Source organism: Calidris pugnax, unplaced genomic scaffold (genome assembly GCF_001431845.1).
Source record: "Calidris pugnax isolate Ruff unplaced genomic scaffold, ASM143184v1 scaffold5, whole genome shotgun sequence".
NCBI lineage: Eukaryota > Metazoa > Chordata > Aves > Charadriiformes > Scolopacidae > Calidris > Calidris pugnax.
This window is the reverse complement of record NW_015090814.1, coordinates 4,357,235-4,376,139: the sequence shown is the minus strand read 5'-3', so window position 1 is coordinate 4,376,139 and position 18,905 is coordinate 4,357,235. Positions and strand designations below refer to the sequence as shown.

General features: G+C 41.4%; 1 protein-coding gene across 5 annotated transcripts in view; it reads right to left on the bottom strand.

The window, feature by feature from the left end:
• Nucleotides 1-18,905, bottom strand: part of SULF1 (sulfatase 1) — a 154,487-nt gene that overhangs the window by 26,360 nt on the left and 109,222 nt on the right. For all 5 annotated transcript variants that reach the window (XM_014939652.1, XM_014939654.1, XM_014939653.1 and 2 more), the window contains 5 exons: nt 8,682-8,832; nt 6,707-6,882; nt 6,022-6,150; nt 5,705-5,761; nt 4,564-4,693 (listed from right to left, as the gene is read on the bottom strand). In XM_014939652.1, the coding sequence (XP_014795138.1) occupies nt 4,564-4,693; nt 5,705-5,761; nt 6,022-6,150; nt 6,707-6,882; nt 8,682-8,832 (643 nt within the window). The remainder of the gene's footprint in view (nt 1-4,563; nt 4,694-5,704; nt 5,762-6,021; nt 6,151-6,706; nt 6,883-8,681; nt 8,833-18,905) is intronic.

Sequence of the window (18,905 nt, the reverse complement as noted above, 5' to 3'; positions counted from 1 at the left end):
CCATAACTCACTTACATGATGGACAAAATTAACAGCGCTTCCCCAGTTATGAAGCTGAGCAGGGGGAAGAATACACAAAATCCTCAAGTCCAAGTATTAAGCAAGCAAAAAATTAAGAGCATGTGCAATTGCTGGAAGGAACATCTGGAGGTCATTTATTCCAACCTCCTCCTCAAAGTAGCAACAACATTATTAGGCTTTGAAAGTATCTCTGGATGGACCTTCCACAGCCTCTTTGGGCTCCAGAGCCTAATCACTCTTATGGTACCATTTTTATCCCACACACCTAGTCAGACTTTCCCTTGCTGCAACTTCTCTGTTGCTGTGCACCTCCAAAAAGTGCCTGGGTTTGTCTTCTCTCTAATTAGCCATTAGTTAGTTGAAGGAAGCAATTAGATCCCCCCTTTGCCTTCTGTTCTCTTGGCTAAACAAACCTCTGCCCTTCCTCGGTACTTCCTGACCATCTCTGGGGTCCTCCACTGGACTTGCTCCAGTTTACCAAAGTCCCTCCACTCATGGAGGTCCCAACCAGGATGGAGGGCTCCAGCTGCAGCCCACAAGCACCGAGGAGAGGCGAGCACTCCCTTCCCATGACCTGGTAGCCGTGCTCATGCTAAAGCATCTCAGCAGGCGTGGTCCTCTCCTCCTCAGGGCTCACTGCTGACCCAAGTTAATGACTGCCTGAAGATCGCATCTCAGTTCTGATTTGTTCTCAAGGAGGTGAGTGAACTTTTGGAAACTCTCCTCCCATCATGGGGATTTTGAAAAAAATAGGAAGAGGAGCATGCTCTGCAATGAAAGTGATTGCCAATGGTGTTAAAGAAAGTTAAATGAATTAAAAGCCATGGTGAAATTAGAACTTAACTTTACATATGCATTTTGTAACTATTTTTTCTTAAAGAAACAAAACTTTTTTTTTTTGGTAACCCATAAACCTTATTGATTTGCAGCTAAGTGTAATCTATAATCTAAATTTCATATCTTTTTTTGGCAAAGGGTCATTTAGAATTTGAAGAACTATGGATTAATTATAACAGTTATATGGATGTTTAATTTTTTTTTCCCCATTTTTTATGTTTACCAACTTTCAGATAGACATTGGGTGTAAAAACCCCTGAATTTTGGATTTAAACTTTTTGATTTTAAACTTTTAATTTTAAAAAGTGTCTTTACTGTGCTAGGTTATTTTCTTTTCTTTTTTTTTTTATTCTTTAGACATTACTTATTAAATAGAAAATAAGTTGAAGCAATTATTTTCCTGAGTACCGCATCCTTGGAGATTTTGGAACTAGCAAGTCTCAGGATCACACCTCATTTTAATACAGGAAAAACAAATTTTCTTCTTTTTTAACTCCCCATTGTGTTCTCCATTTCAAATGAATTAGATATTGACTAAAGCAAATTAAAATGAAGAAAAAGCTCTAAGTGTACTAAGCAGTACATTGGTGTATTAATTCAGCAAATGCTTATTCTTATCTCCAGACATTTAGCAGCAACTTCCCACAGACCAGGAATTTAATTATTTAAAAATCTGTCAGCAATCACTCATTCAGTGAAGGTGACTTTAATTTAAGTGATGTTAACAGCAATTGGTTAGAGTAAATGTAGGAAGTATTATAAACCATCATAATTAAAATGAAGATCTTTTTCTATGCGTGCATCTATGTAATTTAAATTAAAGATGCTAATCTCAAAAGACAAAACTAAGTTAAGGCCCACGTAATAATATTTCCTTTTTCTCTTTTCCAAGAGGTGCAAAATGCCTAGGGGAGATCCGCTGGCAGAACCTCACCTTGAACTGTGATGCCTCACATTGCACTTCGGAAACCATCTGGGCTAAAATAAAATTATTTGGCCTGTTAACTTTTAATTTCACTTTAAGAACTTTTCTACATGGAAAAAGTCCTGCGGACACCTATTTCAGGCTGCAGTGCCTTGCTGATATTCATGTTATTTCCAGTGTCGCTCTTTAAATTCACACCTTTCCTATTCTACATTGACTTCCCTCTCAGAACTGCATATAACCCATCCCTGGGAGAGAAATTGCCCTCACTCTGTCTGACAGGAGGTTTCTCTAGGCACATTTAACTTTGGGTCATGGTTTGGGCTGGAATGGCCACTAAAACCAATGACAGATGCTCTCTTTGACCACTTTTCCTCTCACCTGTGTAAACGTAGTGTATGTATATGTGTGTGTGTTAAAAAGGCACCCCTGCAAGAAGCCTTCATGATGTTAGAAGTATCCGGAACAATTTTGGTCTCTTTGCTTAAGAAAATAATTTATATATAGTGGTGGCTAGGTCTGAAAATTGGTCTAAAAGAGGTCACTTCAGCTCTGTCCTTTGTTCAGCCATGAGGAGTGGCTGCTGGGCTTTGTGGAGCCAGTGTATTTTCTGCATTTAGAATCACAGAATCATAGAATGGCTTGGGTTGGAAGGGACCTTACAGATCATGGAGTTCCAATCCCCCTGCCCTGGGCAGGGACACCTCCCACCAGACCAGGTTGCTCCAAGCCCCATCCAGCCTGGCCTTGGACCCCTCCAGGGATGGGGCAGCCACAGCTTCTCTGGACAACCTCTTCCAGGGTCTCACCACCCTCACAGCAAAGAATTTCTTCCTGAGATCTCATCTCAATCTCCCCTCTTTCAATTTAAAACCATTGCCCCTCATCCTATGGCTCCCCTCCCTGATCAAGAGTCCCTCCCCATCTCTCCTGGAGCCCCCTGAGGGACTGGAAGGGGCTCTAAGGTCTCCCTGGAGCCTTCTCTTCTCCAGGCTGAACCCCCCAACTCTCTCAGCCTGTCCTCACAGCAGAGGTGCTCCAGCCCCTCCAGGTGCATCATCTTTGTGGCTGGACCCATTCAAGACCTTCTCCCTCCACCCTTTGATCCCACAAGATTCACCAATATGGGATGGAAAGGCACGTCTTCCGCAGTGGGCTGGGAACGCAGCTGTGAGGGGCTTTTCCTACTGCTTCAAGTGTGATATCTGGTCAGGACACTTAACCTTTTCTATTCACACGTGGAAAAGTAAAGCTATTTCAAGCCTGAATTTTGGCATAAGAGGTAATAAATATAAGAAATTATTGCAAAGAAAATATTTTGGTATTTTAAAACTAAACATTTTAGCGTCTAACAGTCTAAATGACTCCATTGATCTCCCGTAGTTTTTATAAAAATGTTCAGTTTTTTCAAATTTAATCTCTATTTACAATGGGGGCGTTTGAACTCCTGAAAACTTTGCTCTTGGCCCAGCCTGCGATATTGTGCATTCCCCTTCAAAAGCAGCCTACGTTTTAAGGAGCATGTGTGAGGCGAGAGCTGTGGCAGAGGACCTGACCGAGGATGTGCCAGCCAAAACATATTCCAGTCCAATCTGGGATTAACTGGGATTTACTGTAACACTACGCGCTAATGAACGAGAAGGGGGAAAAGGAGGGACGGAGCCCTTTCGTTAAGTGAGGGAGCTCTCCCCAGTGCCCTCCGGTTTGCCTTGTGGAGCTCTACCTGCCCTGGGAGAAGCATCATGGGTGGCTGCAGATGGAAGAGGAGCACAGAGAGGCTTTATGCTCCCGTTCAAAACAGTTTACCGATATTCAGTGCCAGGCCTACGGCCTGAGCAAACATCTGAGGGAGAGGCGTGAGCGCCCGCCTGGGAGAAATCACCTCACACTCCTCCGGGGAGGTGTGTAGGATGAGGACGGAGTGGGAGGACTTCAGGGAGGGTGTCCTGGGGCCCCTAGCATGTGCCTGGTCGGAGGTGGTGTCGGCAGGAAGGCGTTCAGCTCCCTTCCGCATCTCCCCAGTAGACTCAGCTCCATAGCATTAATTCAGAACAGATTGAAGAAAACTTGGGGTTGAGTCACTTTTTCTTAATTTAGCTCCCTCCCAGAGCTGCGTACGAGTGAGGGGTGCAGTAACTTGTGGTTCTGTAAGCAGGCAATTAGACCTTTGTGTCAGTCAGGTGTTACACTGAAATCATTAAGGCTGAAATCATTAAGAAAAAGTACTGCCTGGGTATGGGTATCACTACCTGACTCCTTACAGTGACCTTAAACAGCAAGGCGACCCTTCTATTAAAGGTGGTTCAATAAATTATAAAGCATGACAATTACAAAGCATGTTGCCCAGTTGTTCATCCCAGCAAATGAAATCACATGTAAGCACGGAACTCATTAGTTTGCTTCAGTAATTCTGAATTAGCCCGATGAGTTCAAGCTTTCACTGCTCAAAAATGTTCTCTCCCTTATTCATAACTATCATTGAATTATCTTGAATATTTAGCAATGCACTGTGTCAAATTAAAAGTAGTTAACCAATGTTATATTTGAGCACAGGAGTTTTACCATAAGCCTGTACTGAGACAGCAAACTAAGGACCAGCCCTCCAACACCTTAAACTGGACCATTGCTTAGAACAATTTGTGTCTGGTTTTCTTACTCTGAAGATACCCTGAATAATGGTCTTTTAGCTATCTTCCAAATGCCATGCTCTTCAATTTCTTTTGACCCATAGTGAAAAATAAGTATTTCCCTGTGAAAGACCGCAGTTTTTTGTGGCTTACCTGTCCTGGTTGCTCACAGGCTGTCTGGTATCTTGCTTGTTGGCATAATTCTTTTACTCTCTCATATTTTGGCAGTTGATTAGACTGCTGAGTGTTTTTGTTGGGTTCCTCCTTCTTGCGTAGAAATTTGCTTTGAAAAAAAATAAAGTTGACTATTTTAGGTGCATTCTTCTAAACTCTGGAGATGATGAATTTGACTGGAAAAGCAAAGCTACTTGAAGATTTAATGTCTTCTCAGGGAAAAAAGAAATCCCCACACTTCTGTTATTGACCTTCAATGTAGGTCATGTAGTGAAAAAAAGACTCAGGTGATTTGCTGGAAGTTTCCCAAAGAGAAATAAGAGCTGCTGAAATATGTCTAACTGATACAGCTTAGCACCATTCCTACATAAATGTATGTTCTTTCACAAAGCAAAACACACTGAAGCAGGACTCGCCTGGCTGAAAAGCCCAGCTGAAGAGACTAAAGGGCTTCCATATTTATTCAGCACTAGCTTGGCTATATCTTATATATTACAATGTGCCTTATATGCACTGTTATGTACTACATCACACAAGATTTCCATAATCTGTAAAGCCACAAAGTACCACAAAGAAATTCCTGTAAAATTTTTACTCAGAGAACATTTTCACGGTAGTAAGGGGCAAGGTGAGAGGGTGTAAAGAGGTATGAGCAAAAAGAGGAGCAGTTACAGTCATAAATCTCATTTACACATAAGTCTTTGCTTAGCTAGAACAACAACAAAAAAGAATGCTTCTGATATGTGATGAAAAATACAAAATCAATTGATAACAGGATTCTGCACAGCTGGATTTGAAACAGAGATTTGGAAAGAAAATAGGTTGGATGATGATGTAAGCGGTCACAAGTACAATGTTAGAGAAAGGGGAGGTACAGGCTAGGAGAGTCGCCAAAAAAGCATGCTTCAAATTACTTCAGAGGCAGGGATTTGGGAGCACAGCAGCTTGCAAAGCCAGGGGTGGGAAACTAGGAAACAAGTCAGGCCTGTAAGTTTGCTTGCAAAATTTACTACTTCACCAACCATAAAAAGGAAGAGGAGGGAGCAGAAAGGAAAGCATGTACAAGAGAATATTCCCAGTGGACAGGCTCTCCCCAAACTGTCTCACCCCTAATAATTACCCTCTTTCCACCAGAAATGTGTCACGCCAAATTTTGATCTTCTTGTTTGTTCGAAACCTGCAAGCAAAATAATAATATTTACTGCTGGTGCCCGTGTATAGCACTGCTAGTGTTAACAATTTATTTTTGAAAAAACACCTCTCTGCTTATATATACCTGCAGTTTTATGGATGTGCTATTTAAGAGACTCTTCAAATGTGAAAGCCGTGGTTATTGGCATGACACAGCTCATTTTCACGGAATTTTTTTCCACTCTGTCGTTGGTTTACTTAGGTGTTTGCTTCTAAACTGGCTAAAAGAAACATGCAGTGACCCACCTGTTTCCTGGTCTCTCCAAGTCCAGAAGCTTTAGGACAGATTTGCCATCCATATCTGGAGGCGTGTCAAGTCCTGCTATATCCAGAATTGTTGGAGCAAGATCAATATTGAGGACTATCTGAGGCACTCTGCAAATCAACAGAAAAGGTCACAGTTGTCATGTGTTCAATATGCAAGTCTTCACATTCTCTTGGAAATAGAATGGTAATTAATGTTTATCAGGGCTTTGAAGATGTAACTCTCTACAGAAGTGCAAAGTTTAGGAAATCCCCTTTGAAGGCTAAAATTGCTACAACTGCAGGGCAATACAACGGACTGTCATCACAGAGAAAAAGCTGAGCACAGTAAAACAAGGAGGTGCAGTAGCCACTCCTCTTATCTCAATGACAATGAGGGTGTGACACCATCCATTCTTCTAAAGCAGAAGATGAACAGCGAAGAAGAGCACCCACTTTTCAAAAGGAAAACCCAAAGCCTAACCCTACAGGACTACACAGCTTTCTCATCTGCATCATACCTTATTAATAACACGCAAAATGAAAGATGTGCCTCTTTGTAAGACTCATTGCACGATAATGGGGCATCCTTTATGAAATCAAACTAGACAGAGTGATAATTACGTGCTCTTAGAAAGATTTTTTACATTAGGTTCAACAGCTGTGCTAGAGACATAAGAGAACGTACACTGATCCCGGCTCTACACTTGGACCACGAATAAAGAAAGGAACTCGAATATCAAAGTCGTACGGCATTGACTTCCCCTTGACCAGTCCAAACTGCCCAATATGGTAACCATGGTCAGCAGTGTAAATAATGTAGGTATTTTCCAGTTCTCCCATCTCCGTAAGCATGTGGTATAACTGCAACACAGCATAGGAAAAACTCTGAATTAAACATAGCAAAACATGTTTTGTGCATAATCACGTATAACCATCATTTTACTCCCTCCAACACACAGAACCAAACGTGACATCGATGAGGTTGTTAAAAGAGACGCTCTGGGGATGGACATTTTTACATCTTGTATTCACTGTGCTGTTAAAAAATTCAACTTACAAGTTTAATTTCACATTTGACAGAGGGGAAAATTAAACAAGTCCAGAAAATTAAAATAGCAAAATATGTTAACACTAATATGGTTACATCAGTATGTCCAAAAGTCATTGTGTACTCAGACACAGCTTGGGAAAAATGTCTGCTACAGCTTTAGGGTAAATGGTACTTAGATTTGATTTACTGTGTTAGTCTACAACTTGTTCATTCCTTACAGTTGTGGGCTTGGGAAAAGGCTGTAAATTTTTATTAAAGTTTAAAGAAATGTCTCTGGGGGAAGATCTTTGGTCATGGTGCTTGATTTTTGAACAAAAAGTCATGCAAAGTACACCTAATAGTTCATGTATCACGTTACCTATAATTAGCTGTACACTGCATTGCCTGGCTTCTGCAAACACCAGCAGACTGACACCTGAGTTGCTGTGATTTGCCAATTCCCAGATTTCAGCTGAAGGATGAACTGTGAAGGGAGTGTGTGAAATGAAGTTGTCATGTGTGCACCTGTGTCTGTCCATGTGTACACACAGGTGATGCATCTTCTGTTAATACCAGGCTTTATATTAGGCCCAGTGACTTTTTCCTTTTAAAAAATGATCAGCTAATTCACCCAGCAATTGAAAGAAACAAGCAAGGAGCTCGGCACTATGTTGCAGAGAACATATGAGGAGAATTTTCCTTTTAAAAAATCGTCAGCTAATTCACCCAGCAATTGAAAGAAACAAGCAAGGAGCTCGGCACTATGTTGCGGAGAACATATGAGGAGAATTTTATGAGGAGCTGCTGAGGGAGCTGGGGGTGTTCAGCCTGGAGAAAAGGAGGCTGAGGGGAGACCTTCTCGCTCTCTCCAACTCCTGAAAGGAGGGTGTAGAGGGGGGGTCGGTCTCTTCTCCCAAGGAACAGGCCATGGGATGAGAGGAAACAGCCTCAAGTTGCACCAAGGGAGGTTCAGATTGGAGATTAGGAACAATTTTGACACAGAAAGGGTTATTAAGCATTGGAACAGGCTGCTCAGGGAAGTGGTGGAGTCACCATCCCTGGAGGTATTTAAAAGACGTGTAGATATAGGGCTTAGAGATATGGTTTAGTGATGCTTTTTGTGGTGTTGGGCTGATGGCTCCCAAGGAACAGGCCATGGGACAAGAGGCCTCAAGTTGCAATTCTATGTTTCTACAAATAGAATTCATTTCTACTGAGAATATTTGGTGTAATTCTTTGTAGCTCAGGGGCTCTCTGCAGGCTGTGGTTGGCGAAGGTAAAGAAAGAATTAATTCAATTTTGTAATCATATGGTTTAGTGATGCTTTTTGTGGTGTTGGGCTGATGGTTGGAATAGATGATCTGAAAAGTCCCTTCTATCACAGGCAATTCTATGATTCTATAAATTCATTTCTACTGAGAACATGTGGAGTAATTCTTTGTAGCCCAGGGGCTCTCTGCAGGCTGTGGTTGGCAAAGGTAAAGAAAGAATTAATTAAATTTTGTAATTGTGTAATTCTTTGTAGCTCAGGGGCTCTCTGCAGGCTGTGGTTGGCGAAGGTAAAGAAAGAATTAATTCAATTTTGTAATCGACTAATAAGATAGTATTCACAGAATTTTCTTGAACTCACTCTTTCCATAGAGTCATCAACTGACATCAACGTCTGAAGTCTTTTGCGCTGCAGGACATTTGTAAACTCCATGTGGATAGGCAGCATGGGTCCCGTGTACTGCATGATCCAGTGCTTATCCATGTTTGGTGCATAGTTATAGCTGGGAGTGCTGGGAGGAAAAGAAAAGATCTGAAAAGTTGTGCATCATCACAGGCACCAGAAGAAGGCGGAAACTCCCCTAGCAGAGGAATAGCCAAGAAACAGTTAAATCACATATTCCATGTAGTAGCTGGCTTTCCTAATGTAAAATATCACAAACATCACTTCAGTGGCTCCCAAACTTCTTTGATTCATACATTACCTCCTCAACATTTTTTGACCACTTGCTTTCTGAGCTTTCTTTCAGGCTCAAAGACCACAATATCAGATTCGCGTTAAAAAGTTGTGCATCATCACAGGCACCAGAAGAAGGCGGAAACTCCCCTAGCAGAGGAATAGCCAAGAAACAGTTAAATCACATATTCCATGTAGTAGCTGGCTTTCCTAATGTAAAATATCACAAATATCACTTCAGTGGCTCCCAAGCTTCTTTGATTCATACATTACCTCCTCAACATTTTTTGACCACTTGCTTTCTGAGCTTTCTTTCAGGCTCAAAGACCACAATATCACATTCACATTGATATCTGGGACATGCCAAAACATATTTCTCAAAAGAATCTGTAATCGTTAAAAATGCTCATCTGAATGATGCATCCCGTAAAGATAAGTAGAAAAATTAAGCAAGTCAGAGATCAAAGTTGACTACTTTCCCTTAGTGTAAATGTAAAGCACCCTGATGCCTCCAGTGGGAAAGTCGCCTTTATATTAACATAAGTTCAATGAAAATCATGAGATAGATACTTTCCTGGGGGATAAAGGAATTTAGTAGTCAGTAGTAGTAAGATAAGAACAGTAACACCATAAAAATGCTCATCTGAATGATGCATCCCGTAAAGATAAGTAGAAAAATTAAGCAAGTCAGAGATCAAAGTTGACTACTTGCCCTTAGTGTAAATGTAAAGTGCCCTGATGCCTCCAGTGGGAAAGTCACCTTTATATTAACACAAGTTCAATGAAACTCATGAGATAGATATTTTCCTGCAGGATAAAGACATTTAGTAGTCAGTAGTAAGATAAGAACAGTAACACCGGTCTTATCACTTTTCAAGATACCCCAAAGAGCAAAAGCACTGACTTTTTTCCCCTCCCCATCACCAAAGGGGAGTGCAGGCATTGCTGGGACCCTGAGAGCAATCCCCCTGGGGCTGCCAACCTGGGCACAGGGTCAGCTCTGACACGAAGCCACGTGGTGGCCTGGAAGGAGAGAGCTGAGAAGGTGCTGCAACCAGCCCTGTTGACTCCAGACCTCTGTTCAGGCTCCATCACTTGTCCTTGGCCCTCACCTGAGCTACGCCCTGGTGATGTGGTAGACTTTCCAATTCCCCTCATACCAAAATAACATTTATTTATACACTAAATCCAGTTGATGTGTTTTTCTTTTTTATGTGAATACAAAGCACAGTGCATTACCAGCATAACCGGAACTCTGACAACAATATTGAACTAATATTGCTATAGTTTCTATTGCGGAGAAGAAGTGTGGCACAGACTCTACTGAAGCAAAGAATTCAGCTTTAGGAGTTTGCAGAAACATCAAAGGAAAGATTTAAGAGAGGTGTTCTATCCGCAGCCAATGAGTTTTTGAAGGATATCAGATAAGAAACAGGAATACGTTCACAGGTATATCACCTCTGAAGAAAAAGTACTGCAAAAAATACACCAAGTAAATTTGCTGCACAGATACGCACGGTACTAAAGTTTTCCATCAATCCTGGTTTTATACCCAGGATACGTGACAACGAAAAGGTGAAAAGAAACCAAACAAAATCCACGTCCTGTAACAGTTTCATTTACATATGACCACATTCTTTCTCTAACACTTGTGGAATCCAGGCTTTGAAACACTTGCTTTGAATCTAGGCCTTGCCGCTTTCATGAAATTTTTTGGGTTTTATTTTCTTTACCCTTTCTAATATACTCCAGTACACGATACATGTATTGCACGTATTTGAAAAATAAAAGTTAATAAAAAATGATAAAATCTGTTGTGTGATTGGATTAATTTGATTTCTATGGTTCTCTATTCAGTTTATAACCATAATCCAATTCAATATTAATTTACTGTTTACATACTGATAGGTTTAATATCTGCATTACCCAAAGGTACATTTTCCCCAGAGAAAGGTTGGTGTGTAGTTGTTCTTTTGTAAGAGGTAGCACTGAAAGATATCAAAACACTGTGTGCTGATAACTTAAAGTCACACCCTTGAGCAGTTCTTCATTTAGCTTTCATTTTTCTGGACATGGTTGTGTGTGATCACAGAATGGTGGAAGCAATTGATTTTACTGAAGCAGTTGATTTTATTGTATCAGTGATAGTGTGGAAAACATTTAACTGTATATTCTGAGGACAAAAATTGGCTGAATGGACAACATAATAGCCTGATAGTCAACTGCAATAAACTAATGGAGTGCACATTTTAATTGGAGAGTAATTTAGGTAGAATTTGAGAAGTACGTATGCCTCTAGTATCTACAGCTAGTTTTGACTAACCTACCTAACAATCAGCATCAAGGAAAAACAGAATCGAGACACTGGTATCATAGGATTTGTGAACATTTCCTTGAGTACTTCCTGCCTAAGAAGTATGAAAGGTTAACAAAGCCAAACATGAAGTTAAATTCCTTTTCTGTTGGAAATTCTTTTGTGTCAGGTTGAAAAGTCAAAATTTTGACATTTCCCATGGGAGAAGTCTGATTTTTTTAAAGGAATGTTTATACTACCATAAAAGTAATGAAACTGAGCCCAGGAGCACAGTCCTCTAGGGTGTTGACTAGCCAGCAGCCCAAGCGGATGGACTGATGGAGTACTAGACCTTGGAAACTGAGCCCAGGAGCACAGTCCTCTAGGATGTTGACTAGCCAGCAGCCCTAGCAGATGGACTGATGGAGTCCTAGACCTTAAAGAAGCACAAATACAGGTTGAGGCAGAGAATGGATTGAGAGCAGCCCTGACGAGAAGGATTTGGAGGTGTTGGTGGACAAGAAACTCAACATGAGCCACCAATATGAGCTGGCAGCCCAGAAATTCAACTGCATCTTCAGTTGCATCAAAAGAAGCACGGCCAGCAGGGTGAGGATTCTGCCCCTCTGCTCCGTTCTGGGGAGACCCCACCTGGAGCACTGTGTCCAGCTCTGGAGTCCTCAGCACAGGAAGGACATGGACCTGTTGGAACATGGACCTGTTGGAACAGGTCCAGAGGACAGCCACAAAGATGGATGGAGGGATGGAGAACCTCTCCTGTGAGGACAGGCTGAGAGAGATGGGGATTATTCAGCCCAGAGAAGAGAAGGCTCCGGGGAGATCTTAGAGTCCCTTCTAGTCCCTAAAGGGGCTCCAGGAGAGATGGGGAGGGAGTGATAGAACAAGACCTAAAGGGCTACAGGAGAGATGGGGAGGGAGCAATAGAACAAGAGGTAACGGTTTTAAGCTGAAAGAGGGGAGATTTAGATGAGATCTCAGGAAGAAATTCTTTGCTGTGAGGGTGGTGAGACCCTGGAAGAGGTTGCCCAGAGAAGCTGTGGCTGCGCCATCCCTGGAGGGGTTCAAGGCCAGGCTGGATGGGGCTTGGAGCAACCTGGGCTGGTGGGAGGTGTCCCTGCCCAGGGCAGGGGGTTGGAACTCGATGGTTTTAAGGTCCTTTCCAACCCAAACCATTCTATGATTCTAGGCTTCTAAAAGCCTTAGGAGTTTTGTTCACCAATCAGGTATCAGGCACATTGACAGAATAGAAGGATACTTCGAGTACAAACTTTCCTCTGCTTCTTTGGAAGTTTGTCAAATGACATGCGTTCCCAGGAAAGAGCTGGGTTTTGATTAATCAGCATTTTCCAGCAAGCCCCTGTGTTTTTTCCCTCACGGACTCCCTCGTGCCCCCGCCGTGGAGGGATGAGGTGGCTGTGAGCCGCACTCAGCCGGCAGCGAGGTGACAGCCTGCTGCTGTGCCGAGAAGGAGAGCCAGCTGCCCAAGCAGGCTCAGGTCTCATGTTCCCAGGCCATTGTCAGAAGCCTCCTCCACATAATGGATAGTCTTTAAAAGCAGCACTCAAGGGTTTTAGCGGGGCGGTTAAAACCTTTCACAGACACTTCCCAAATGCATTTTGAGTTTTCTGGGTGAGAAATGCAGTAGGCAGAGAGTGAGCTGAATTTTCCTCCCAGACCATTCAAGGAACAGGACCTTCTGTTAAATATCCAGTGCCAGCAACTGATGGAGAAATGCGAAATGGGGGTCCAAAGTGATGGGGAAAGAGGAATCCAAAAGCCCCACAGCTTGTCTGTGTTCCCTGCACACCCCACTTTGCTGTGCCTTACAGAATTCCACCAGAATGACACTGCTTGCCAGACACATAGGCAATAGGTGACCTCACATTGCCCTCAGATCTGTCTACCTTTTGGGGGGGGCATAAAAAGTCCCCAGACAACCACAACAGAGGTGAATTCTGGGAAGAATATTCTGATTTCTCAAAACCTTTCCCATCATGGAGACCTCTTCCTTGTCAGTGATTAACTATTTAATCACAACTGTTTTTTTTTCTTAGAGCAGTAGGAAATATCAACTAAATGTTCAGCTGTTGTAAGCCCTCGAAAGTCATCATGGCCCAGCCTGTCACTGTTTCTACTCTTCCAGTTTTGGAAAGAGCTTTGCTCTGTATTGATATAAAATAATGAGATACCTAATAGAGTATAGAGTGCCTTGTAGAGTAGGGTTGATGGTTGGACTCGATGATCCCAAGGGTCTTTTCCAACCTGAATGATATTATAATTCCATGATTCTAATAGTGCCAAATACCTCATGAGGTACCTATTATTTTCAGGTTGTCCATGGTCTCTAAGTCACAGAATCACAGAATCACAGAATCTTCTAGGTTGGAAGGGACCTTAAAGATCATCTTGTCCAACCGTCAACCTAACTGACAAAAATAGACACCCACAACAAACAAGGAGCATCATCACTAAACCATACCTCCCAGCACTACATCAACCCGTCTTTTGAACACCTCCAGGGATGGTGCCTCAAGTCTATCAAGGAGCTACTGTTCACCTGCCCATTGGTCTTTGCCAGCCTGCCCCTGAACACCTCAGATGCTACCCCTGAGTGCAGTAAGGAGCAGTTTCTGATTTCAAGGTCAATCTTGCTGGTTGATCAGCAAATAGTAAAGTACTTAAACCTCTGAATGTGTGCCCAGAGACTGACTGAGAGTTCATTTTACATGTTACAAAAATAGACAACATGAAAAAGTGCTCCCCTTCATGTAGGTCAATTCTAAAATGACCAGCAACATATTAAATGAACATTAAATCCACAGAGAGGCAAGGATTGAGAGAGCAAATGATTACTCTACTGAAAAGGTATAGTATTTGTCATTCTTGTAGGCTGTAGTACCTTGGGCAAATCTAGGTCTCTCCATTTGTCCAGCTCATACTATGCAGAACTTCCTACACGGAGACTTCTTGGCACTCAGTGATCGGTCTGTTCTGGCACTGGACAGGACACTGGAAGATGTCAGGTTCATAAAATTTGAAAATTGATACCCTTGGTTTAACTAACAAAAAAAATAAAAATCCCAAATGCCTAACAGTGACAAATGCTGAACCCAGTCAGGCACTTTCCCATAAACACATTCTCAGAATGAGAAGAATAATTCCCCCTGAGATTTACTAATCATTCACCCATGGGAAGAAATCTACAGAGAAATCATCCCATTTTATATGAACATTTGAAAAACTAAAAAGAAAAAAACCCAACAAAGTAGTATTAGCCTTCTCTAGCCCTAGATGAGTCTCCTCAGGAAAGGGATGGCTTGTGTGGTGAGTTCTGTTAGCATTTAATGTCTCTGCATCAAAGTGCGTAGTTTTGCTCATGCTCCATCATGGAAATTGCATTCACTGTCTATTTACCACTTGTTAAACTGCAGCAGGGAAGCCCACAGTGGCAATAACAAAGTGTTCTACAGGTTATGGAAGGAGTAAATATCTATAAGCACCAGTGTACTTCTCTCATTAAAGAAAGATTCACCATGAAATCTATCATTTATTTATCTGCAAACACTGGTTCAAATAGATATGTAAAGTTATGTTGCGAGGACAAGAATTATATTAGCATATATAATATGCTTGAATCCAAAAGACCTCAATAACCTTCAGCTACATGAACAATCAGCATTTCATATCCCACATTTTAATTAGTCTTACTGACAACATATTTAGTTTATTTGTATATTTAAATATGAAGTTTAAAATAGAGAATGCAGCTCATTTGGCTTCTCAGGTACCACAATAACTTAAAGTTAGACAAGAAATAAAAAAAAAACCAAACAGCAACTCAAAACAACAGATGTTTTTGCTTGAGGACCTATGGAAATGGGACCCTGAAAGAGCAAATCAATCAGGAATGAATTACACTATCGTCTACTAGTAACTGAACTAAGGTTTTTTGGTGTGATATTCAGTGAAACAAATGGAATAAAGCTCTTCTGCCAATCGTTATTACAAAAAGATATTTTGCAGGTTAAGAAAAGAATGGGAGATTCAGCTTGGCTGGTGCTGTTTCCACAGTTGTGGTGTCTGTGTGGAACAGCAATACAGCAGAGCACAGCATGTTTTAAGGGCTCCCAGAATTCAGTGCAACTTTAAATTAACATTTGTTTTCAAAAAGCTTGACCTAAATATATACATTTCTGTTTCAGATGGGTTAACATGGGAAAGAAACAAACACGTTTACAAACATTTGTTCAATTACTCACACTAAAAATCTGTGTTTGCCTCTATTTACAGTCTCCTAATTCCTTCCTATTTTTATCCAACAAAAGAAAATGATGTTCACAAAAATACTGCCTAAAAATGTTAATGGTGAATAATTCTATCAAATTCTTGGAGGTTTTTATCCCAAAAGTGTTTGGCTAATCTTCTGTTTGGATTGGGAGTCCTCCAGTTAATGAAAATGTCCTTACATGCCTCAGGAACATTTTCTTTTAATGAGAATAAAAGTCAACAACATTTTAAAATACTACCTATGGCAAAACTCATTGTGAAAAAATGAATAGTTTCTTTACAAAATTAACACCTGTATTATTCTTTGAAATATGATGAGCAACCATTGCCTAAGTGGTCATGTTTCTTCAGAAAAAGAGTAAATAAACAGAAGAAGCAAATCCTTTGTTTCCAGGGAAAGTAGACTTCCAGGTTTAAACACTGTTCTTGGAAAGCAGGAAGCCTGGCTTCTGGGCAAAATTAAAAGTCAAAATACTGACTGACATGGTCAGTATTAACGTGAAGTTGAATTTCACCATTCTGGGTTTACTTTCCCAGCCTTTTAAAAGGGGAATCTTTTAAACCCAGGGCTATTTATATATCAGGGGATGTGAGGGAAGAAAGTTTCGCTCCTGAAGTGTAACACAACTGCTGTATTTCGGAATAAAAAAGTTGTTACCCGTTAAGTATAACACCTTTTTCTTTTACAAAAAAATTATTTGTTGCTGCTACAGAAGTTAATTGGGTAACTAGAATCTTACCACACTTCTATATCACACCATTTCTTCTAGTCCTATTTAAAGTCACACTCGCAATGATGTATGTGATAATTTTGATCCTTTATCTCTAAGTCAGGAGTCCAAGTGGGCCTCAGGCCAGACATTACAAGACATACTGGCATGTCAGGACTTATTAGTGATGCAAATGTGTCATCCTACTCCAACGGGTAAGTGGCCACGTTACAAGAAATAACCCTGCAACTGGCAGATGTTCGAGCCTCAGTGACTAGAAGGCACCCTCAACGCTGCCCTCTCACACCCCAAATTTGCAGTTAAGGTGGGTCTGGGGATTTGGAGGTGCAACAGTATTGCTCCTCATGCTTCACTACTGCAAACTCGTCCTTCAGCACCTTTGATACTATCTTTAAATGGAAATGTAAAGCTCTGCCTTTCATACCATCTACCTTTTCTCCCATTGCCTTGGGAAGCTTTCCGATCTCTTCCCATACACCGTTTCTAGCTGCTCCTCCTAAGATATTCAGCCTGGCAATAGGATTGCTTCCAGGTAGCTATAAAATCTGGTTGTCAGTCCTCCTGCCAGCCCACGGATCTTTAGCTCAGCACAGCCAGCAGTGTCTCAGAGTTCCATTTTTTTACATTCTTCAGTAAACCTGCCTCCCGCAGATTTTTGCTTCTAATGTTTGTTTACTTCACAGCTTATAAACAGCTTAGGTCTGATTCACATTTCCCTTAGGACTGGTTCACACTGGAAGGTAAAGGGAAGTCGAAGTGCCAGAGGCCCCGAGCATAACTGAGAATTCAGGCTTTCATTAGAGCATCCTTTGAGTCAGAGCTTTCCTGCTCAGCTGTCTGATGGAACAAGATTCCCCTGTAACAGCTGCCAGGGACACCTAGAGAGCCACCTCTTGTATCTTAACTTCATATTTAACAACAGCATTTCCAAAGGTCTAGCAACCCCACTCCCCGGCAGATGGATGCTCATTACCACAGCAAAAATCTATGTATTGCTTTCATCTAGTGTATCTTCTCCAGTCCTATTTTCTTCCACAGAAACAACTTCTGGGCATAGCTAGAGGACATGCATTAGTATGATTAATCTACAGAAAAGGTATCACTCATTATGAAGACAGCAGCCAATGTAAACTTTCAGAAATATTTTTAGGTGTCAGAAACAGGACATGTTCTAAGGAGAGGAGAGGTGGGAGAGTGGGAGGGAGAATTGATGCTTAAAAATAATAGAGAGTCCCTGCTCCTTCCAGTATGATACAGTCTGTTAAACTGGAGCTAATGAGAATTAACAGCGTCCACTTAAAATTAATGATGAAACATTGCACCCATCATTACTTTTCTTGTCCTTGTAAGACTTTCCATGCCAGTCTAGCAGGCTCTTTGTGCTGAGGAGGGCAAGACAGTAAGGCAACGATGGTAATTCTTCCTTTTCTTTTTGGCTTTGATGGGTTTTTCATAATTTTTATGGACTTCATTGCTGTATTCAATTTGATTTTATTCTTTCCATGTTGTTAAGTGGGGAAATGAGACCAACGGATGCCCACGTTTGAGGGCAGAACTCTCCCTGAACTGGAGGATTTCCTGCTGTAGCCTCCCTGCCTGTGCATATGCACAAGTGGAAAACTCCTTCTAAACAAACTGATGGTTTGTGTTTTCCAAAAAAAAATTTGTAAAGGCAGTATTTCAGTCCAATGATAGGCACTTTACCAGCGAAGAAATGTCACGTAGTTTAAGGGCTTGCTCCAGCTACTGTCCTTTTAAGCAAAACTTCCCCTCACATGTGGTTGACAGGCTATCTTAATCCTTGGTTTGTAGGTATAACCTTCCCTCTCGGTTTGTAAAGCCAGCAAGCAGCTTTTGACCTGGTTTCCCTTCTTTGTTGGAGGTAGGCGTTACAGTAACATGATATAGCAACTACATTTTTAAAAACAAAATCCAAGGTCAGATGGCTGTCACCCAAGGTCAGGGAGAAAGAGATTCAAATGGTGCTTGACCACCAAGGAAGAAAACCTAAGGGTTAAACGTTCAAATTACACAAACCTTGGCAGGAGGGATTTTATTGTTCTTGTGCTGTTTTCACAGGGAGCACCAAATATGTCTGTGAGAACTGGACTTCTTATATCTTTTAGAGCCTGTTGCTAATGTTTTTGCTAGAGAAATAAGTTATTTGGAGGCTTCAGCCACCCAGATTGGCAGTTTATCTTCAGTTTGTCTCATTTCTTAGTCTGCAGACTGCACTCTTAACACATGCAGTCAGTCAGTGCAACAGGAAACACAAAACAACCCAGCAAGGATCTCTTGAGGTCACCGGAGGAAAAAATCTTTGCAAGAAGGTTGCCAAGAAATCAACAACGCCAGAAGACAAGAAGAAGCACAGCTGAGCCTCACATTCTGGGCTATTTCACAAGTAGCCTCGCAGAGCAAGGTATTTAGACCCCAGGAATCCATGCGAATGAAAATTAATTTACACAAGTACTGAAATGAAATTAAGCCTGAAAATAGATAACTAGGATGGTCGCTTGATCTTTGCAGGTGATATGCAACCTGTATAAGGTGGAGAAACAGTTAAAATTTTGGAGA